This window comes from Neofelis nebulosa, chromosome 13 (assembly GCF_028018385.1).
Source record: "Neofelis nebulosa isolate mNeoNeb1 chromosome 13, mNeoNeb1.pri, whole genome shotgun sequence".
NCBI lineage: Eukaryota > Metazoa > Chordata > Mammalia > Carnivora > Felidae > Neofelis > Neofelis nebulosa.
In genome coordinates, this window is record NC_080794.1 from 61,530,127 (window position 1) to 61,552,641 (window position 22,515).

The window sequence follows — 22,515 nt, forward strand, 5'->3', positions numbered from 1 at the left end:
CCCTCTCCTCCCTCTTTCCTGTCTGCATCTGCCTTCAAGGCCTATAAATCTTGAGCCAGGGGACCAGGAAGTCCCATGATGGTAAGTATGGGGTTTACCTTCCTCCCTGTGGCCCAAGCTTATTCCTCTGCCACGGTCCCCAGGGGCAGTTGGGCACGATGTGATTGGGCTTCTCTCCTTTCCCAGGAGCTCTGCACCCAGGTCTGGGGTGCAGGGAGGAGTGTTAATCCTTAGATCTTTTGGTGGGGGTGGGTGGGGCGGGTACATGAAATGGTTCTGGGTGATAAGTCCTTCATGGTTGCTCCGGGGCTGGCCATGAAGAAGGACAATGAGTTCCCTTTATAGGAATTATTCTGGGCCCCAGACTTTCCTCTGGCAGGCAGGCTGGGTTCATGAGGGGCTGGGCAGGGACTTTCTGGGAAGAGCGATACAGGTCCTCCTTCTGTCCCCACCAGACATCCCCTTCTGCAGCCTCCCTTCTTAGCAGAGCAGGACCCTCTGTGCACCTGGCCCTTTCACTCAGCTCTTGCCCAGCTGTGTTCCATGGGCCAAGGATGGTTCTTTGGTTCGCTTGGTGGGCCCTTGCCCTGACTCTGACTCTGGGTCAGCACCACGGAAAGAACAAGTTCTGCATCTGAAATACTTTAAGTTTTCTGGAAAACGAGGCAGTGTGGGCAAGGAGGAGCCCCAGGCAGGAGTCAAATTCCTGGCGCGGCTATGGGCCTCGGGAAGTCACTGTTCTTTTTGAGCCCCAGTGTCCACAGCTGAAAAGGATGGGGCAGGACTAAATGACTTCTCAGGTGCCTCTAGATTTAACGTTCTAGGGCTTCTGTGACAGTCAAGCGCTGAATCCCAGGCCAGTTCACCAGTTGCCGGTGGCCGTGTGCCCTGTGCAGCCCAGTCAATGCCACGCTCCCCCTGCTCGGTTTACTTGGTGATTATTGTCTCTGGGAATGGCCCTGCGTGACAACTTGGCGGAACATCCCCACAGCTCAGGCCCCAGGAGGGTTTTCTCTGCTCCCTTATGGCCATTTCCAGTCCTGAGATCTCTTCTCTGCAAAGCTGTCAGTTCCCCGAGGGTGGCCAGTGTCCCCCCACATCTCCTGCACTGCCGACTCCCGGGTGGCCTGGGCCACAGCAGGGAGTGCCGGGAACCACGCGAGCCTTTGGCACTGCACAGACCCAGGCTTCATCCTGAACTTTGCTGCTTAGTAATATTATGAATATTTCAAATTTCTTTGGGGCTGACTACCCGCCAGGCACCGTGTCAAGTGGTTCAGATCATCTTGTTTAATACAATGACTCTGTGAGGTAGGTACTATCCCCATTTTCCAGATGAGAAAGCCGAGGCTGGAGGCCAGCACGCTTACTTTACATTTCTGCTCAAATGCCTCTTTCCCAGAGAGGCCCTCCCTGCCCCTCCCTATTTCAAGGGCCCTTCTGCCTCCAGTCCCGCACCTCCGTGTGTCTTCAGGCTGCTGCCCAGCTCCAATAGCACTTATCTTCTGACTGCATCCTGATCATGTTGTACGTCATGGGGCACTCAGGGGTCAGCCAGGGTTGTACACAGGTGTACGGGCCCGGCCACAAGAACCCGGCCCAGCACACAGCACGTGTCCAGTCTATGCCAAGTGACAGCTGGTTACATAATTTGCCCAGGTGTCAGTTTCCCGGAGATCGTTCCCCAAGAGGCTTAAAAACACAGGCTGTGGAGCCAGACAATTGCCGCTTTGAAGCAGAGCTTTTGCCGCTTAACCGGCCATGTGACCTTGTGGAACTTATTCTCCCTGAGCCTCTGCTTCTTTGGTGATAAACCAGATGAGTAACATTCAGCCCACAGCACGGGCGGGGGGGTTCATGGGGACACACACATAAAGTTCTTGGCATACGATAGGCGTTCCGTAAATGTTAGCTCTGTTCCCTGGGGAGGGCCTTTTCTCTTCCCGCTTCTCGTTTTTCTCCAGTGGTCTTCTTTTCGACCACTTTGCTGTTCAACCACAGTTCCTTAAGGGGATGGTTGCGGAAGGAGAGGTTGGCATTATCTGTGGAGCTAAGCAGCCCTCGCTCTCTCGCCTCCTTCCCCTTCTGGGACGTGTCTGTTGCTAAGGAGACACAACGGCAGACCTGACAGGATGTGGCTGGGGTTCTGGCCCACGCTGAAGGAGAGAGCTGGGGCTGACCCTGGGGAGGGAGAGGAGGGGAGGGGCTCGGCTTGCCTCCTGGACTGACAGTCTGGGTGGGGTATCACTCTGGAATCTGCTGGACAAACTCAGCTGGCTCCCTGAGAAAGTGAAGCATTCGTCCTGTGTCTGTGCGGCCCCAGAGAGACGATCAACAGCCCTGTTTGGAGGCTGGCGTGCAGTTCCTGCTCGGGTCACAGTCCAGAGGTGCTGGTCAGGGTGTGAGGCCCACACCCTGGGAGGGGGCCATAGCAGCCAGAGTGACGCATAATCAAACTCTTGGCCCTCAGAATGGCACCTCCCCAGAGCAGGGCTGGCGACGGAGTAGAAGAGGCTGTGCAGGTGATCCACGGTTTCCCTTTGCTAAGGACAGCCAAGCTGGCTGGTGAGAAGATTCAGCATGGGCACTGCCACCTCTATCTTGCAGCTGCAGGGTGACCGTGTGGCGCTTGTCACAGATCCCGGGCTCTGTCAGAGACTCCATTTCCTCCTTCCCAACCCATCCCCGGCCCTTGGGCAACGCAGAGAGACTGTGGCTTTTGTGTAACGGGTTAGTCACCCCAAATGGGAAGGAAGGGTCCTTGTTAAGAGCTCAGGTTGGGGGCCAGACTACTCTGACGGAGTCCTTCCTCTGTGTGTCCCAGCCGTGCGACCTGGGCAAGCCACATAGCTTCTCTGTAAAACTGGGATCCTGATAGCACTTTCCGCTCGGGATTGTGGTGGGGATTACACAAGCTGATTCTTCTAAAGAGCTTAGATCTGGCCCAGACATGCCAAGCTCACTAAGTGTGGCTATTATTGTTATGTTAAGGGTACATTCCTGGGCAGAGGAGTATTCTCAGTGGTTCTCAGTGAATGCTTGCCCAATGGATACTGGAATGAGAGAGCTTGCTTTCTGGTGTGGCCACCCAAGCATTTAGCTAGATTTTTCAGAAAGCCCCTGTGAGTCCCACTCTTATCCCATGCACTGGGTTCCTCCATCTGGCTGTAGGGAGGCCATGTGGGAACAATAAACCAGGTCATCTCTACTTACCATTGTATGCCCAGAGCTTAGCTTAGTACCTGGCACACAATAGGTGCTCAACTAATATTTGTTGGCTGAATGAATCACATCAGGAGTAAGCTTTCTTACCCAGCAGCTGGGACAGTGTAGTGGTGCTCTTGCTAGTTGGGGGGATTTGGGACTCCTCTTTGTAACTCATCTGGCCCCACCCACCAAGTAGGGTAAATCGACACAAACACACCTTGTTGTAAGAAACTCCGTGTAGGAGGATTCATGGTTATTACTTGACGAGGTATCCTCTGAAGTTTGCTGTCATCCTGAATTTTCCGATGTCCTTGGCAGGCTGTCTCACTAGCCGTCCTGTCCCTTACTTCTCGTGCTGTTGTGTGCAGTCTGTCAGTGGACACCGTCGTCTTGCCATTCACCACTACATTTGGAACCATTGCCTCTATGGGTTTTGGGTTTTACTTCTCTCGCTATCTTAGATCTACTCGTTCATTTCTAAAAAGGCAGCAGCTTCCAGAATGACTAGGGAGTAGTCCGAACAGTGACAGTGCTGTCTGTTACCCCCTGACAAGATGGTGTGGTAGGAAAGGGCTCCAGCCTTGGCTGGGGACCAGCTGGCTCTGTGACCTTGGGTGGATCACTTCATCTCTCCGAGCTTCATGTCTGGGCCCATCCAGACCTTTAATTTCTACCTGAACACACAGGAGCGGGCTTCCCAGAAGTGGAGCGATTTTTAAGTTGTTACACGCTTTCCTGTGACAATGTGGTTGTTTTTATTTTAAAACTTTTCATTTAAGCTCGTCTTCTGAGTGTAAAAACAGTACTAGCTATGAGGAATTCATATTTTGTGATTTATTGGGAGTATTATTATTATATCAGAAAATGGTAGTTTTTTTGTTAAATATGTTTTTAAAATGCTTGCTGCATGCTTAAGTGTGATTTTATTATATCTTGGGGCAACTTTTTTCCCCCACGAAGAACAGATCTGTGATTTATAACAAGCCTTCACTACCGAGGCTGGTTGTGAAAGTATTCTATGGTGTTACATCATTCCCAAAGGGTGCTTCTGGCTACAGAGGCTTCCAGGTTTCTAAGCAGACTGCAGAGGAGACCAAGTTGCAAGATTCTTTTCTAGAAATCAGGGTAACTTGAGACTAGCCGTATCTCTGTCCAGCCACACGCTGAAGGGTCTTAGAAAGGAAAGGGCTTTGGGAATACACCAGACCAAATCTCTTGTTATTTAGATTATGCAAACTGAGGCCCAGTGTAGAGAAGCAACGTCCCCCAGGTAAAAGGCCCAGAATATTCCCTCCAGGTCTGCTCCTTGCTCATCCTACATCCCTTGCCTGGCCCAAACCCCAGCCCCCCAAACGTGAACATTGGTGCACATACCCAAACCATTTCTCATGCCCAGGACACTTTCCCTGTCTCGTGGTTTGCTTTCCAAGGGCTACATGACAGAAAAGCTGCTGCTACTTCAGGATTCCAACCAGCATCTACTTGCCCCAGACACATTTTTGTTTTTATCAGCTAGGCACTAATACGCAGCAGAGAGTTTATTGGCATAATTTCTCCAGAAAGAGGCTGGAAGACTTGGCAAGTTCAAACTTTAACATTTTTGTCAAGAGTCCCAAAGGGCCACCTTTTCCCCTCCCATAATAACCACCAACTCCCAGAAGGCTTTCTCTACCACAGGAAGTCAGGGCACACAGAGCAGTAACAGCACAGGCCAAACCAGCAGGCACATGATACATGAGTGAATCAACTGAGCAAGCAACTGCCTGGGAGCCATCTTTGTTAAGGGCAAAACAGGGTGCTCATGACACTGGAGGATACAGAAAAGACAGGACTATCTTGATTCTTCTGAAGAAGTGAGGGAGGGTAGATGGGGTAAGAGGGGAGACTTTCCTTTTCTGTTTTCTCAGAAAACATGCAAAGAAAGGCTTCACAAACAAGATTACACAAACATCAGTATCTCCCAAACTTCCCTTTTCAAAGATGGCCACCCCTGCGGTCCATTCAAAGGGAGCACGCAGCAGAGTCTACTGGGCGTGGAGAGAGAGACAGGCAGCGGGAGAGATTTAGTTTTCCACAAAGGTTGTTAGTTTAGTTTAGTTTTTTTTTTCCTTTATTGATGGGATTTAAAGTGCATATAACTGAAGGCAAAGTCCAAGGCCTAGAGAAAGATATGAGGCCCGAGAGAGAGGCTCAGAGATTCTAAAGGCAGCAGAAGGATACCCACCTAAAAAGGCCACTTGAGCTGCAAAAAGGATGGGAGAGAGAGAGAGAGACAGAGAGAGTGGGAAAAAGAGAAAGGGGATGGGGGTGGGATGGGGGTGGGGGGAAGCATTTGGGAGGAAGAAGACAAATACCGGTTCAGAAATTCAGACAAAGATGAGTAGTAGGAGCTAATTTATATCCCTGGTAGGAAAAGACGGGCTGACCTTAAGGTAGGAATATGTGAGAAGGGGAGACGTGAGAAGAACAGTGGCCTCTGGCCAGGGCACAGCACCCCAGGGACCCTTCAGATGGTGGCAGTAGTGGTGGGGGCTTCTCCAAACCTCTGTCACGGTCTTCCCCGGAGACCCAACAGGGGTCTAAGGAGACTCCATCCAGCCAGGAGAAGTCAGGGGCTGGGGACCTTGATCTGGGGCCTCCCCAAAGCTCCCCAGTGGAAGACAACTCCTTGTGTCCTACTGGACCATGGCTGGGCCTCACTCACCCACACAGGCCGTGCCGTCCTCGTTGGGTTCGTAGCCCCGACTGCACCTCTTGTTGGTCCGGCACCTGTAACTTCCATACGTGTTGACGCACACAGGCTTGTCTCGAGGGCACACGAATGGGAACTGGATGCATTCGTTGGTGTCTGAAAGGTGAGGGGAGTCACTCACCAGGGAGGCGTGGGGCAGTGGCTCCTCGCTCAGGCTCTGCTGCCCCACCCACTCTGTGACCTTGGGCATATCCCTTCTTCTCTCTATGCCTCAACTCCCTCACTTCAGTCCCTCTGGCTGGCTCGTTCTGTTATACCCAGAATTCGTGATCCCCAAAGACCACTAGGGAGCCGAGTCCGATGCAAAAGCAAAAGAGCCTTTATTCGAGCTAGCTCGAGCTCAATCCCCTACCTGCACCGACGCAGCGGTGAGATACCGGGAGAGCGAGCGAGTTTCAAAAGGACAAAGGTTTTATTGGGGACTAGGGGCAGTTGGTGAGGTAATGGCTGTGGCCTCAGCCGATTGGCTGGGGAAGGGTCCGAGTCCTGTTAGGCAGGTGAGCGGGAGGTTGCTCAAGGGGAGGAGGTGTGGTCAAGGTGAAGGACCTTGAACAAGATGGAGTCGGCCAGCGTAGGCCTGCCCTTTCAGTTCTATATTTGACTTCTACGTGTTGGGGGTGTCACACTTGGCCCGGGGTCTTCTATGTACCACACTTCCTGTAGGTGCTCCCTTCATAGATGGATGAGTCCAGATTCCTATCTGCAGCTACAACCTGTCCCTGGGGCTCCAGACTTATGAACCCAACATGCATCTCATGCTCAGTACGTCCAGAATGGAAATCTAGATGCTCCAGCCCTCAAATTTCTTCCACCCCCTGACCCCATCTCGCCTAAGTCAATCAATGTCACCCACTCAGCCGCTCAAGCACAGATAGGAGCAATCCCTAGATCCTCCTTTTCCCTTACCTCTGTAGGCGAGTTAACAGATCCTGCCGCTCTGCCCCCATAGAACCCCTCTGTGTGCCCATCTCCTTCTCCAGCCACAGCCCGTTCCCAGCCTGCACCACCTCTTGCCTGGATTTCTGCAGCCACCTTCAGACTGGCACTCTGGCTTCCACTCTTCCCTCCAATCTAATCTGCAATTCAGCAGGCAGGGCGATCTTTTGAAAATGTGAATCATACTCTCCTGCTTAATTGCAAAGGGCCCCAGGAACAAAATCCAGACACCATGAGACCCTCCCTGACTTAGCGCCTGGCTCCCCCACCACCTCTGGGCACGCCAGCCTCCTTCCCATTCCTTTCACACACAGAGCCTTTTTCCTGCCTCGTGGTCCTCGCTCCTGCTCTTCCCTCAGCTCTCCGTGTGGCTGGACCTTCTCGTCCTTCAGGTCTCAATTCAAAGGGCTTCTCCCTGACCACTCTGTCTAGAACAGTCTCCAGGGACACCTTGCTTAAAGCGCTTTTGGTCCATCTCATCCGGCTGCCAGGTTACGTGTTTGTGGTCCCCCTCCCCAGAACAGATGCTGTTCCAGGGCAGGTGCTTGGCCCACATCCCCAGCACCTCGCATGGGCACGTAACTGTCCGCTAGATGATGAAAAAGAAGTGGCTGGAAGGGTGATCCCACAGGGTCCTTCCAGTGCACAGGCTAGACACTGGAAGTTCTGTGTACATGCATCCTCTCTTTAGAGTGGCCAGGGTTGGGACGTGGAGAGTGGAGGGGACGAATTTCCTCCCAAGCCACCCTTAGAGCCGCACTCCTTCACTTTCTCACCTGTGGTCCTTTGCCGGTGTAGGGCCCTCCACCAGACCACCTTCTCCCCTCTCTCTGCCTGGCGAGCTCCCCATCGCCCCCCAGGTCTCAGCTTAGGCCTTGTCTCCCTGGGGCACCTTCTGGGACCCTCCCTGGCTGGTTGAGGCCCCACCTTTGTGCTCCCATATCCCACCCCTCCCCCACCCAGCCCTGCTCACATTTCTGGTCATCACTGTTTATTCATGTGCCTCTCCCACTGGCTCTAAGCCCCATGAGGGCAGGGGCTGTGTCTGTCTCATTTACTCTTTTTTTTTTTAATTCATTTTTTTAAATGTTTATTTTTGAGAGAGAGAGAGAGAGAGAGAGACAAAGCACGAGCAGGGGAGGGGCAGAGAGAGAGGGAGACACAGAATCGGAAGCAGGCTCCAGACTCTGAGCTGTCAGCACAGAGCCCGAAGCGGGGCTCAAACCCATGAACCATGAGTCGGACGCTTAACTGACTGAACCACCCAGGCGGCCCTGTCTCGTTTACTCTTGAGTCTCAGTAGCAAACCCACTCAGCCTGGGGCTGATGAGCATCTATGGAACAGACTTAGGAAGAATGCTGCCTGAGAGTCTAAAGGCAGGAGGAGTCCTTGACCTGACCCCTCACTGTCGGTTCCTGACACAGAAGATACTGGGTTGAGGGTCTTTCAGATGCTGAGCCCCTTGGCTGCCCCTCTGCCACCCCAGGCCCTCGGAGGACTTTCAGAAAGTCAGCGAACGCTCACAGAGCTGCGGTCCTAGCAGTGTGCTAGCCACCTGCCTCCCAGTACTGCACGAGGCTACCGTCTCCCTTCTGTTCTGTGACTACACTCCACGCCCGGGTTGCTCCAATGCCCCTGGCCATGCCCATCCTTGTCTGCCAGCTCCCGTGCTTGCCGCTCTGCCAGCTGGCCATGCCAAAGCCACCACGGAAGACGCACGCGCACCTTCGCCACCGTGAGGTGGCCGCACGGCCCCTCGCACGGCCGGGCCACCCCGTGAGCACTGTACAGGCAGTTATGCATCTCCTCCCCAAGCCCATTCTCTCCGAATTCGTGGCAGGAAGCACCCCATCCCCAGCACTGCCATGATTCGGCCTATTGGCTGCTGGCGTCACTCCCACCTTGGTGAGTCACATGGCGGTTGTCTTGGCATCTGGAGCCCCAGGGACAAACAACACATTTCCCTCCCCACCTTTCCCCTCTTGTCTGCAGCCTAAGCTTTGCCAGGGCTCAGACTGACATTCCCCAGGGAGATCCTGGCCTCTGCCCCATCCTCTAGTGCCTGCAGGCAACTCACCCATGCAATGGCCATTTTCCTGCTGGGAGAATCCTTGGCCGCACTGCAAGGTGGGCAGAAGCAGAGACACTGGTGAGTTGAGAAGATCCCACCTCCGGTTCCCCCCTAATCACAGCCACAGAGCAGCTGTCACCCTGAGTCCAGAATGAGGGGTGCTCTTAGCTCTGGGCCTGGGGCTGCCCTTCCCTGCTGGGACCCCTCCCCTTGCACTGAGAAGAGGAGACTGGGGGAAGGACGAGAATGTATTCAGTTCAAACTCCTGCTTATTCCCCTCAGGTGGGATCCAGGTGCCTGAGCTGGGGTACCTAACAGAACCTATCCCTCTTAAACTACAAATCCCTCCCTAAACTACACATGGAGGGATCATTATGAAGCCTGCTCTTTGCTGAGAAGATTTCCATCATTCTGGAGGCAAAATCTGCAAATTCCTGGGAGTCCACTTTCAGACCATGGGGCTGTGGAGGGGGTCCGCTCTTCTGGCTATGAGGCCCGGACACCCTTACTCACCTCCAGTGGCGCTGGGCTCTGAAGTCTGTCCTCATCCCGGGGGTAGGAGATCTCCAGCACAGAGTTCATCTCCTCACTGGCCACGCTCCGGCTTGCCATCTTGCCATCTGGCCACGTCACCTCCACACTGCTGGCTTCATCCTTCCCTACGGGACAGAAGGAGAACTGAATTTTAAATTCTATTTAATTTTAATGAATTTGCATTTCCATAGCTACGCATGGCTCGTGGCTACCATATTGGACAGCACGGCACTAGAACTTACATTCTAGCGGACAGGCCAATCAGCATGAAGCTGTTTTAGGGGAGAAGGGAAAGCCTGGTGGTAAGCAGGTTGACTCTGGGTTCAAATCTTAGCGGTACCGCTTGCCTTGCTGTGTAATTTTGGCCATGTCACTGTATTTAAATTTATATCATTTATAATTATAGCCTGCTAGGGGCCATGCTTTCTTTTACCATTGGGAATGTGCCTGTTTTCAGGGAGCGTCCGCTCTGGTGGGGACAGACAGGCAAAAAGATGAACAGATCAATGATGTCAGATATTAACAAGCTCTGTGAAGAAAACAAAGATAGGGCAACATGGTAAAGACGAACTGGGGCTTGGCTGGGGAACTTTTCTAGCCAGGGTGACCAGGGACAGGCTCTTGGAGGGAAGGCACTTGAGCTGAGCTCTAAATAAAAGCTGAGGTGATAAAGAACAGGACAGTGGAAGGCACAGGAGAAGGACCGTCCTATAGAGCTGAGATGTTTACAGAAGCTAATGGTGAAGCTCAGAGAATATTCACAGAGAATCCATCCACACACACCCTTAAAGCAACGTGTTACATCGGTGGTAGAAAGCAGGTTGGAGAGATAGGTCAGGTGTTCAGGTGGTGTCAGAGGCGGCCCCAGCCCCCTGCTTGAGGCATCAGGCCTGTCACTGCGGCAAGGTCAGGCTAATGGTGATGAATGGGGGTGGGCGGGAGGCGGGGGGTGGGGTTGGGGGGGGTTGGGCCTCACCTGCAAGGAGAGGTTGTTTCCCCAGTCAGTCACCTGGGAAAGAGGGCCGTGCTCAGTGAAGGTAGGAGGGTGGATGCAGCCCCCTCGTCACCCACCAGGGATGACCAGATGCAGGCCTGGTGCTCAGGGGTCCACAAATCCCGTCATACCCTCAAGCACCATTCGTGGGCTGAATAAACAATGTCACCCACTTATACGTGCTACTTTCCCTTAATGTATGCAGACACTCCTAGAAGAAACAGGGAAACCGAAAAGTGCTGCTGAATTTACAGCAGCTTTGGGCCCTTACTGTCCGCCAAAGGATTTTACAAGGATAGCTACTGTGGGGGCGGAGGGTAGTCTGTGGCACATTTTCATGTATAAAAGGGATTCCTGTATTTTAGAAAAGGGTTGGCAGCCACAAGCAGACTTTGAGGGGAGTGTGTGTGTAGACTCCTGTGTGCAGGGGTTCACCCTGGTGGGGAGCTTGGGACAGCAGGGGTCATGGGGTGGAGGGCCCCAGCTGTGCCTTCTTCCTGGGAGTCCCGGCACCCTTCTATGGAGCTTCCAGAGGAAGCTCCCTGCTGCGAGCCACAGCTTCCGGACCCTCCCCGCATTTGCTTCCCCTTGGCCTTGCTGCTACCGCGCCGTGATTAGTGAGGGCAGGGCGCTGCGGGCACACGCACACGCGTCAAGGGTGAAAAGCCTGTCTCTGTGGGCCAGGTGGGGCAGTGGGACCAGGGAGAGACTCCCAGAGCACAGAGTCCCACACTCGGGGCTTCTTCTGTTCCCCTATACTCTCCCCTTCCAGCCTCAATGATTCTGGGGTTTGCTTTCTTAAGCCAGAAACTATTTCTCATAAACCTCTAATCCCCACTCCCTCCTTCTATAATAATTCCTTTTGGAGAAGAAGGGTGGACCACGGGACTGGGGGGTATCATCTGTGGGCTTTTTTTTTTCTGTTTTGTAATAGTCTCTTGAAGTTAAAGAGATTTGGCATTTTTAGGTTGTACAGTGCCCAAATTAAGTGGCATATATAAAAAGTAAATATTTTTCCATTAAAAAAAGGAGACAAAGAATAGCAAATGTTTCTCACCTAAGCCAACAGAATGCTACATGAATACATTTTCCAGCCTGACTGGAGTGCCACAAATAACTCAGAAGAGTCACCGAATATTCATAGCATGTAGTTCTGAGTCCCGCTTCCTCCCTTCCTCCCAAACCAGGACGGGCAGGGGCTATGAGAGAAGCCAGCCAAGGAGGACACATCTCAGTAGCACTCCCTCCTCTGCTGCTGCTGATTTTACTGACTTGGGCACCTTCTCCGGGGCCTTAGTTTCCTCATCTGTAAGATGGGGGTGTGGCCCAGAGCTCTAGCACTCCTGGGAAGGACAGTCCTTCCTCCTTGGAATGTGAGCCCTGCCCCAGCCGACTGTCCCCTAAGCATCCCCATCTCTACCATCTCTTAGACATGGGGGCACCTGTAGTTCCCAAAGCACCTTCATTTCTTGGCAATAATACTGGAGAATATGTACCCCAAACTGTACCAGGTGATCTCACTGTTGGCACTGGACCCTCTCGGCAGCACCGTGGGGAACGTACTAGACTTCTAATTTCCACTTTAGAGACAAAGGGGCTCAGACCTGGGGAGGGGATGTAAGTTGCTCACAGTTCCCCAGCTAGGGATGTCTGACCCCAAAAGCCCAAATCTGCTTTGCCCTTGCTCTACTGCTCACTTGGCCCCGACGCCCAGCCCCACCACGGGCCAAGTGGCCTGCAGGGATCTGGGATTTAACAGGAAGGAGATGGACCCAGGTCCCATCCTGTGGGAGCTGCATCCCGTGGAGGCAATGAACATAGTGATGATGTTATAATGAACTGGGAACGTGCAGCCATAGCATTGGTGCCACTTGGTGAGAGAGGCGGGTGTTAAAAGTCATTCCATTTGGGTGTTGCAGGAGGAGTAGGAGTTTGTGAGGCAGAGGAGGGAAGGAAGGGGCAGTCCTGACAGATGGTGCGGCATGGTACAGAGGTATGGTAAGGTCATGTGTATTTGAAGAGTAGGGAGAAGTTCCAGGTGGGGGAAGCAGAGTGTGGAAAACGTATTGGCAGGTTGGGGTGGGGGGAGAAGGGGAGAGACTTTGGAACTTTCATGTGTGAGGCTGATCTGAACCCTCCAGACGACTCTGCAAGGTGGGCGTTCTATCCCCGCTCTCCATGTGTAGACATTGGCAAGGTGAAGTGACTCACAGGTGCCTGAGCTACGATTGGAACCCAGACTCCTGTCCCCAGACTGTTCCCTCTCAAGTTGCCAGACATCCCAGGTCATTCCAGGCACTGCACAAGGGCAGCTTTTAAGCAGTCTGCGTGCCAGGCCTGTGTGTCAGGGAGTGGGGCTGCGGGCAGAGGAGGCCCCATGACCAGCACAGCTGGGAGGTCAAGAGCAGAAGGGAGTCACCTCTGGCAGCTTCTAAAGGACAGAGGCCAAGGAGGCTCAGAGAATTGCGCTTTTCAGAATTACCAGCAAAACAGATGGTGGGAATACAGTTGGTGGAATATTTTTGCACTTTAATAAAGCAATTTTTATGTGGGCCACTGAATTTTCCTTCCCTAAATGAGCACCAGCAGGCTCGGAGGCAGCTCTGAGTCACTCGCAAACAATTCGTTTAAAGAAAGGTGGTGTGTGTGTATGTGGGGGGGCAGGGGTACTGTCAATGCCTGGGGTGGGCTGGGCAGCGGGTGAGCCTCCGATGGGGGCTGGCTGGGACAAGTAGACTGTAGGTGCTTGCTTTCATTTTCTGGGTTTGGGTGAGTGGTGTCAGTCCTCTGCAAACCAGGAATCGGACAGCCAGGGTAGGGGATATGTAGGGTGGGTGCACAGGGCGGGGGGCGGAGGGGGGCGGCTATGATGCAGGTGCAGAGCAAACAGTGCACAGTGGGCCACCCCACAAAGGCCATGAGCATAAATTCTTCTTTATGAGCCTGGCTGGCCAGTTGGCCAGAAGGAGCAGGGCAAGGCCAGGGCAGGGTGCAGAGGGGAGGTGAAACAAGGCCAGGGGCTCCACTGAGCAGGGGTGGGTAGGATGGGAGCCGACAGCACACCAGAATGGGCCCCCTGGGAACCCCAGAGAATGAAACAACCATCCAGGGAGGTCTGTGAGTTTTTACTGCGTGGTGATGTGATGCAGCCCAGACCCTCGGGAGTGGGGAGGGTACATGAGGGTCTGAGAAGCTAGTCCCCTGACCAAGGCTCAGTGCAGGGATGAGCAAGACATAGGCGTGCCGAGGGGCACACGTGCATGCCCACGTACTTGTCCACGCACTCTCCCCCAAACCTTGCTGCAAAGTCAGGGGGAGGCAGAGGATAATTCACAAAGGGAGGGTGGGAGCAGGGTCGGTTGGGGTGAGTGGGAGCGCCGTGAGTGCTGGAAGGGGGGTTTCCTTGGGCCCTCTTCCCTTTAGAGACCTCCCCCTCCCGGGGACAGCCAGGGGCCCCACATCTGGGCCTCAGTGACTGGACGGACAGGGCAGGCCTTTCTTGCGTTCGTGTTCTGGACATGCCCCTTCTCACCCCAGGCGCCACAAAACAAACTGCTCAGGACTGGAGACCATCATACTGCCTGTCAATAGGAGACTTGCTCCACAAATTATGAATGCCGCCACACGGCGACATACCGTGCGGCACAGAGTTTGGAAAACAAAGGAGAGATGCGCAGCCCGAAAATGGTGTCCAGGTTATGTTGTTAAGAGGGGGGAAAAAAAGCAAGTTTGGGAATAATGGAAGAGTATCATCATTTTTGTTAACAAAAACTCCCAAGGAGTATTTATCTATAAATATGCTCCTTGGGGCGCCTGGGTGGCGCAGTCGGTTAAGCGTCCGACTTCAGCCAGGTCACGATCTCGCGGTCCGTGAGTTCGAGCCCCGCGTCAGGCTCTGGGCTGATGGCTCAGAGCCTGGAGCCTGCTTCTGATTCTGTGTCTCCCTCTCTCTGTGCCCCTCCCCCCGTTCATGCTCTGTCTCTCTCTGTCCCAAAAAAAAAAAAAAAAAAAAAAAAAATGCTCCTAGGCACAGCGCATGTGGTAAAAGCACATAGAAAAATAGAAAAGCGTGGAGCCGGGAGCAGGTGACCCCAACCCTCCCCCTCCACATTCCTGATCCCCTTACCCTGTTCTGCATGTGCTTTTTTCACAGCACTTAACATCTTCTAACAGTTTATATGTTTACCTAGTTATTATGTTTATATGTTTCTTCTACTTCCACTAGAATTAAGATCACCCGTGGCAAGGATCTTTGTCTCGTTAGTGTTTGGCACATAGTAGATGGCTCAGTAAATAAGTATTGACTAAATGGATCAAATGGTACTGGGAGAGGGTGAAGGGAGGAACGTTAACCTTTTGCTTAATATTCGAAACATAATGTTGAGCTTTTGGGTTCTTTTTCCTTTCTTTTTAATCATGTTATAATTTCTAATTTTCCGATAATCAATATGCATTATTCTTACAATCAGGAAAAAATATTAAATCCTTCTAAGAACAACTCAAGCATTGCCCTCCCTGCAGGGCTCCTGGTGCAGGACACCACCCCTGCTGGGGCTCCCGAGCTCCTGGCCGCTCTGTCTTCGCACGGCACGGCCTGGCTTTGGCTTGCTCGGGGGAGCTTTGATCCGCCTGTCCCCCTCCAGCCTGGTTCTTGGTTCCCCCCGCCCCCCACCCCCAGTTGGGCTTTGGCCTCCCTCTCTAGGCCCCGCTCCTACCAGACCATTCCCATCGTGGGCACACTGAACACTCCCATCTCTGGGTCTGTGTTCAAGCTAGGCTAGCCCCTGGAGTGCTCTCATCAGCCGCCCACCGTGCCTTCTAAACTCCCGCCATCCTGCTAGACCTCGTGCTAGGCCCATGTCCTTGGGAAGCAGAACGAAGTTCTCCCATGCTGGTCCTCGCATAGCCCATCTAGATCTACCTTGCACCAGAATCCCTGTGTCCATCTGCCTTCTTCCCTGGACTGTGAGCCTGGAGGGCAGGGGTATTTCTTCTTTGTCTCATCTGTCTCTTTCCCAGGTCTCTCTGTGTCTCTCGGTTTCCCCAGCCCACTGCCTGTCTGTGGTCCCGGTCCTCGCTTTCCTCGATCCTTCCTTCCATCTGGCCTTTCCTCTTGGCTCCCTCTCTTCCCACTCCATCGCTGCCCCTCCATCAGCCAGGAAGGCTTGTGCTACGCTGGATCCATGAAGGAGACCCTCCTGGACTGGGGGCCCTGGAGCTGTGGGGATAGAGTCCACCTGCTCCTGGCGCTGCTTCCTGCTCGGTCGCCTCAGTCTCACTGCCAGGCTCAAGAGTGAGCTACAGGGACAGGTCCCCAAGAGCAGCCTTCCTTCAGTGGCTCTCTGGGAGTGGATCCTGGCAAGAGAGGAGCCTACAAGGGGACCCGTGCAGCGGTTTGGGCCAGAGTTCAGAGGCAGAATAAACCCCCCGGCCTTGCAAAATATCAAGGAGAGGCTCTGAACCAGATGCAGCGGCGTGTTACCCCGAGTGTGGGAGGCAGACATTGTGAAGAGGCATGGAGGCTCCTGGGTGCCCGTGGTCCCCGCACATGACTCAGCCGAGGCTGCCTGGTTGAAGAACCGAGGCTGCCCGGTTGGAAAATCTTGTCAAGGGCAGATTCTGGCTGGAGAGGAGACCCAGCGAGGCCCACAAAAACGTCTTAAAACAGCACAGGCAGCCCACAGGATGTGAGGAAGGAGAACCTCAGCCCCAGTCCCATCCTTACCATGGATTTGCTCTGTGGAACCTCAATTTCCTGATCTATACACAGTGGGCTGGGGCGTTGACGTCCAGCCAGATGCCTGGATAAACATCCCACCTGTGATACCACGGCATTATCTTGGTGACTGGATGGCCTTACATGGGTCACCTGGTAATGAGGGGACGTGGATGTCCAGGAAGAAAGAGGCAGAGTGGAGGACCTTGGCTGGCTCCACACACAGCAGCTATGGGAGGCCAAGCAGTTAAGTCACAGAGGTCAAGAATTCAGACAGTGGTGTTCAAGGAGTCGGGGTCCAAATCCAGCCCTCTCTACTTTCTGGAGATGTGATTTGGGGCACCACTCTCAGCCTGAGCCTCAGTTTTCTGACCTGTGGAATGGGGTTACGATTTATCGGGTTGTGGTTAAAAACTGAGTGAGGTATCTTATGCAAGGCACTTAAGTCCAGTGCCTGGTATACACTAAGCGCTCAGTGACTGTCAGCTACTGCTGTTTCGTCGGAGGACAACATATTTAAAAGTCATCTCGTACTTGGCCAGCATCGCAAATGGCTACCTTAAAAGTGACAAATGCTTCAACAGCCAGCCGACCCATCCAGGGTGAAACAGGCCAAGAACATGCTCACATAACCAGGCCCCGGGCCCCCTCAACATTTATGCTCCTTTTTCAGACTGCAAAAATATTCTGTGCTCCTATAAAAATTGGAACACACGCACACAAAACATATGGAAGAAAATAAAAATCACACGGTTGGGCAGATCTGGATTTGAGTCTCAGCTCTGCCACTGATCTGTCATGTGACCTTGGGCAGGTTTCTTAATTGCCATGATCTTCAGTTTTCCTATTTGTAAAGTGGGGATAAATAGTGCCCGCGTCACAGGGTGGTCGTGAGGATGAAATTCAGTAATAGGAGTAAAGTGCCACCTGGATGAGTAAGAGTTACCATGTTAAGCCACTCAGAGTCACTGCTCACATTTTTGCATGTTCTTTCAGTTTTCTTCTATGCCCATATGATGTGTGTATACTATTAACATATACGTTAATTTCAGACCCTATTGCCTGCTTTTTTTATGTCAGTATTATATCACCCCATGAGGTGCTAACACGCAGGGGAGGGTGTCTGATCTTGAGCCCAGGTATATTTGACTCAAATGCTTTCTTCGCCATGGTGTCTTAGTAAGGACACTCGTGACTCCTCAACATTTTTTCTATGATTGCCCCTCCCCCTTCCTCTCTTTTTAGACTGCCCCCCGCACCAATTCCCTCCCCAATGCATTTCTTTAAAAACGTTTTATGTTGAAATGATTATAGATCCACAGGAATTTGCAAAGATAGTACAGAAAGGCCCTGTGTGCCCATCACCCAGTTTCCCTCGATGGTTAGAGCTTATGCAACTACAGCATAATACCCAAACCGGGAAGTGGACGTTGATCATGTGCATGTGTGCGTGCATGCATGTGTGTGCGTGCGTGTGTACGGCTTTATGTCATTTTATCACATGTGTAGGTTTGTGCAGCCACCCCCACAATCAAGATACAAAACTGCTCTATCACCCCAAAGACCTCCCTCAGGCTGTCCCTTTATGGTCACACCCACCCCTGGCAACCGCCACTCTATTTCCTGTCTCTGTAATTTTGTCATTTTGAGAATATTATATAAATGGAATCAACAGTATGTGACTTTATGAGATTGGCCTCCACTGCCCCGACCATAATGCCCTGGAGAGCTATCCAAGTTGCTACGTGTATCAATAGTTTAATCCTTTTTATTGCTGAGTACTATTCCCTGGTGTGGATGGACAACAGCTTGATGAACCAGTAATCTATCACAGGACACCTAGGGTGTTTCCAGTATGGGCTATTACTGCTAAAGCTACTATGAACAATCTTGTATAGGTTTTTATGTGGACATAAGTTTTCATTTGTCTGGGATAAATACCTAGGAGTGAAATTGCTGGGTTTTATAGTAGTTGTATGTTTAGTTTTTTTAAAATTTTTTGAACGTTTATTTTTTTGTGGGAGAGAGAGAGAGAGAGAGAGAGAGAGAGAGAGAGAGAGACAAGAGTGCAAGTGGGGGAGGGGCAGAGAGACAGGAAGACACAGAATCCGAAGCAGACTCCAGGCTCTGAGCTGTCAGCACAGAGCCAGATGCAGGGCTCGAACCCATAAACCCTGAGATCATGACCTGAGCCGAAGCTGGACACTTAACCAACTGAGCCACCCAGGCGCCTCTAGTTTTTTATTTTTAAAGAAACCACCAAACTATTCTGCAGAGTTGCTGTACCTTTTTACATTCCCACCAACAATGTATGAGGGATTGAGTTTCTCTGCATCCTTGCCGGCTTTTGGTATTGTCACTATTGGTTGTTTTGTTTTGTTTTGTTTTGTTTTGTTTTTTTAGCTGTTCTGATAGGTGTGTAGTGATATCTCATTAATAACACAGACATACTGTAGAGCTGTTTATGTACTGTATGTATATCTGTGCCTTTATACATATAAAAAAGAGTAGGATTTTTTTGCTCCCCTTCCCCCAGACAAGAACAAATTTTTACCCCCTTGAGGGCGATGTCACCCCCCCCCCCCACCCCCCGAGAATGCATGGCTTCTCCAAGCTCCTAGCTAAGGGAAGTCACCAGGGGTTTGATGAGGCTTTAATCACCAAGCTGCTTCCCAGGAGGCCAGGGAAACAGCTGGTTTGGACAAGTTTGGTACAATGTCTGAACGAGGCCCCAGCCTTGGACAAAGGGAGGATTAAATACTCTGACCCCAAGGCGAACTCATTCAACAGAGGACTGCAGTGGGGACCCCTGCAAGGGGAGGGGCACGAGGAGGGGCACGAAAACCTTCCTTTTGGGCTCAGGTTCATCTCCGAGCAGGGCCGCCTGCACGGCTGGTGTCCACCACGGCGGTCACGGTACCTGGACTACTCTGCACGCGGCAGGTGCTCGGGCCGTGAGTCCTCGTTACCGAGCATGCTTTGGGGCGCAGTCCTGGGACCCCACTGACCAAGCACAGCAGCTCGCTGCCTGCCCCTCCCCCAGCCCTGACTCACCTAAGCCAAAGTGTGCCACGGGCTCCATCTCACACAGGTAGCCTGAACCCCCGTCGATAATCCTCAGGTGGGCCCCGCTCTTCTTGGTATAGAGCACAACCTTAGCTCCCCTGGCGAAGGCCCCGAACTGGGTCCGAGGCACCACACGCAGCCAGTTGTTGCTGAAGCCCTGCAGGGTGGGAGGAGGCAGGCCAGTATCAGGGGTGGGGGGGGGGTGCAGGGAGGGAGGAAGAGAAGAAAACGTGCAGAGGGAAGAGAGGAGGAAGCCGGCAGAGAAGGTGAACAAGGCAGACAGACTGGCTGAAGTTTGGAAAGAGAGGTACTGAAAAAATGAGGGAAAAGCTAACAGACTTGGGGAAAGCAGTTTCTGGAGCAAAAGTGCCAGTGGAAGGCAGAGGGACAAAGGGCTTCTCCCAGGAGAAGGCAGCCCTTGGAGGTTTGCTATGTGGCTGGGAATTTATTTTCTGGGTGTCCATTTTCCACCACGCTGGGCAAGGAAGCATCCCGGGCGCCTCTGCCCTCTATCACCCTAGACCCAGGGGAGACACTAGGCTGGGCTCTACAGGTCCCGGGGTCCATGCACACCTGGTTCCCCCGGAAGACGGACAGCGGCTGAGCCATGGACTCCCCGTGGGACAAGATGAGGTCCAGCATCCCATCTCCATCGAAGTCTGTCACCACACCCCCTGCAATAAGGCAGATTTCGCTCTGGCCATCGGCCAGGAGACCCAAGCGGGAGAGGGGCTCCCAGTCAGTACCACGTCGTGGTGCATGTGCCAGAGGGTGGGAGGCAGAGAGCACAGTGCTGGGGCAGGTAGACAGGGTGGAAGCCCATCTCTGCTTCCCAACAGTCGGCTCATGGCAGGAAATCATGAAGAGGGCTCCCTTTCCCTTCCCTGAACTTGTGCATGGCGTGCATGCAAAACGCTCAGACCACGAGAACTTCTTCCTGATCTACTACATGCGGCCTTTGCATTTTCAGTTTTTGTCAATGTATCGTGTTTGCATATTCATGGTCTCCTTTTGGTCCTCGCTACAACCCAGAGAGGTGAGGAGGGCAGGCGTAGTTATCCCTTCTATGGGTGGTGCAGATCAGGACCCAGAAGATGAAACAACTTCCAAGACCACAAATGAGGCAATGGCAGGACCAGGTCTTGGGACTCCTGATCCAGTGCTCTTTCTCGGACACCAGGCTGAATGCCAAGAGGGGAGGGGTCAGACCACAGGACCCGCAGCCTCTCCTTTCCATGCCCCCCCCCCCACCCCCTGCGTCACCGGCAAGGCATTGCCAGAGAAGCTACTGCCTACCCGCCCCCCGCCCCGCCCCCGATTCCCAGACCACCGCCCCCAGCAGCCCTGAGACTGGAAGCATAGGTCATCGCCTCCTCTGCTTCTGGCCTGGCGCTCCCAGGGGCTCAACCCTCCCTCAGGGTGAAGACCTCCAGAACGGCAGGGAAGGAGGAGTCCAGTGCTGTGGAGTTGGCTGCCCCATCCCTCCTGCCCTCACCCTGGCGTACAGGCAGTGCTGAGACAGAGGAGTGCGGGCCTGAGCCCTCAGGTGCCCTCACCTGTGCCCCGACCCTCAGGCTCCAAGGCATCGCCAGGATTGAGCTCCTCGATGAGAGGGTCGCCGTGTTCCCTGCGGATGACACTGCAGGAGAGGAGACAAGTCGTTCCCAGATTAGCAGCATGCCGTGGGCCCCCTGAATCCAGAGGCCCCCTCACTCCATCCTCTGTCCCCTGAACATCCCCAGGCACCCTGTGCATCAGCCACGGCCTGGATGTCTACGGAGCCGCTCTCTGTTCACAGAGCCTGCCTACACCCTGTCTGTCCCCTTCTTGGGTTTTAATTTACATTGGTAAATATTGATTTTTCCCTCTCTAATGGATGAATTATAGACAGCCTGGGGAAGGGCAGCTGATGGATGGAGAAGGGGCAGGGAAGCAGCTACCTTCAACCGACCTTCACTTTCCTTCCAGTGGCCCCAGGTTTCCAAGTTCTGGGTGTGCCCAGGATTGAAACCACTCAAACGCCACCTCCTCCAAGCCCTCCCTGATAGTCCTGCTGGAAGCAATGCCTTCCTGCTTGGCCTTTATCACTTTCTGCCTCGTGCTAAAGCTCTGAATGGATGCGTCTTATCTCCTAGTTAGACTGCAAGTCTTTGCAGGCTGGGACCACGTGTGACTCATTCTTGCATCTCCCACAGCACCTAACACAGCGCGTGGCTTGCAGGAAGCTCCGGGCGCATGTCTGTGGGACACAGAGATGAAGCCCAGTGGCAAAAAGGGAGGAAAGGGCTCTCCTTGGGCTGCAGGGGCTCTATTTTAAGCTCTGAATCACGGTAATATTTGCTTCAGAAAAGCCCACTGTGAACGTCCTGCTCCTTCTCCACACTGAGCTGAATGCTGATGACGGTGGTGAGCTCTCCTCCGATTTTTCTCTCATTAGAGTCTCACAGCCTTGGGTGCTCTGGATGTGTGGAGCAGTGCTGGAGGGAGACAGGGCTGGGAGGGACGTGATCGCTCTCCCCGAAACACTGCAGGTGGCTCTTGTCTGCCCCTCACAGAGAGTCATCAGAGGGCTGAGAGGTGGTTAGTACTTTCAGAAGGGGGCAGGGGTCCCCTGAGCTGGAGCCTGTGGTGGGGGCGGGGGTGCAGAACTGCAAGGGGTCTGCAGCATTGAGTAGCTGCCCCGGAAGAACCCTCCGTTCACCACACGGGCATCTGGGCTGAGCACATCCACGTGTGTGGTGTGGGCCGAGGGCGGCGTGCCTGGTTGCACTTGGGCGTCTGTGCACCTGCTGGAGGTGTGTATGCCTCAGCCTGCCAGCAACCACGGTCCCTTTGACCACCTGTGTCCCTCAGACTCTTCGCGGCTGGGCAGAGACATCCCTTGGTTCAGGTGACAATGCACTCAAGGGTTCCTGAGGATAAGTTCTGCTGTATTTGTGTATTCATTAAACAAATTCTTTTGCAGTGACTTCCGCGTGCCGTCCGCTGCGCTGGGCCCTGTGGCTGTGGTGTACATCAGGAAGGATGGAGTGCAGGGGCCACGACGACGGGGGGCGTCTCATGCAGTGTGCTGAAGGCCCACAGGCAGGGGGGCTGTGGGGAAGGCAGCGCTCGACAAGCTCACCCAATTTTAGGTAACCAGGATAGGCTTCCTGGGGGAAGGGCCAACTAAGCTGAGACCAGAAGGATGAGTAAGTATGTGTCATTGAGACGAAGAGGGAGGAGCAAGGCGCAGAGT

The 22,515-nt window shown here is 53.3% G+C and overlaps 1 protein-coding gene across 6 annotated transcripts in view; it reads right to left on the minus strand.

Moving 5' to 3' along the window:
* CRTAC1 (cartilage acidic protein 1) overlaps positions 1-22,515 on the minus strand; it is a 158,920-nt gene that overhangs the window by 15,371 nt on the left and 121,034 nt on the right. For 3 of the 6 annotated variants that reach the window (XM_058697356.1, XM_058697352.1, XM_058697355.1), the window contains exons 9-14: positions 20,834-20,916; positions 19,851-19,951; positions 19,266-19,434; positions 9,481-9,626; positions 8,974-9,016; positions 5,912-6,055 (exon numbers count right to left, since the gene is read on the minus strand). In XM_058697356.1, coding sequence (XP_058553339.1) covers positions 5,912-6,055; positions 8,974-9,016; positions 9,481-9,626; positions 19,266-19,434; positions 19,851-19,951; positions 20,834-20,916 — 686 coding nt within the window. Of the gene's footprint in view, positions 1-4,730; positions 5,450-5,911; positions 6,056-8,973; positions 9,017-9,480; positions 9,627-19,265; positions 19,435-19,850; positions 19,952-20,833; positions 20,917-22,515 lie in introns of those variants that run through there. The other 3 variants (XM_058697351.1, XM_058697354.1, XM_058697353.1) reach the window with 2 other exon arrangements.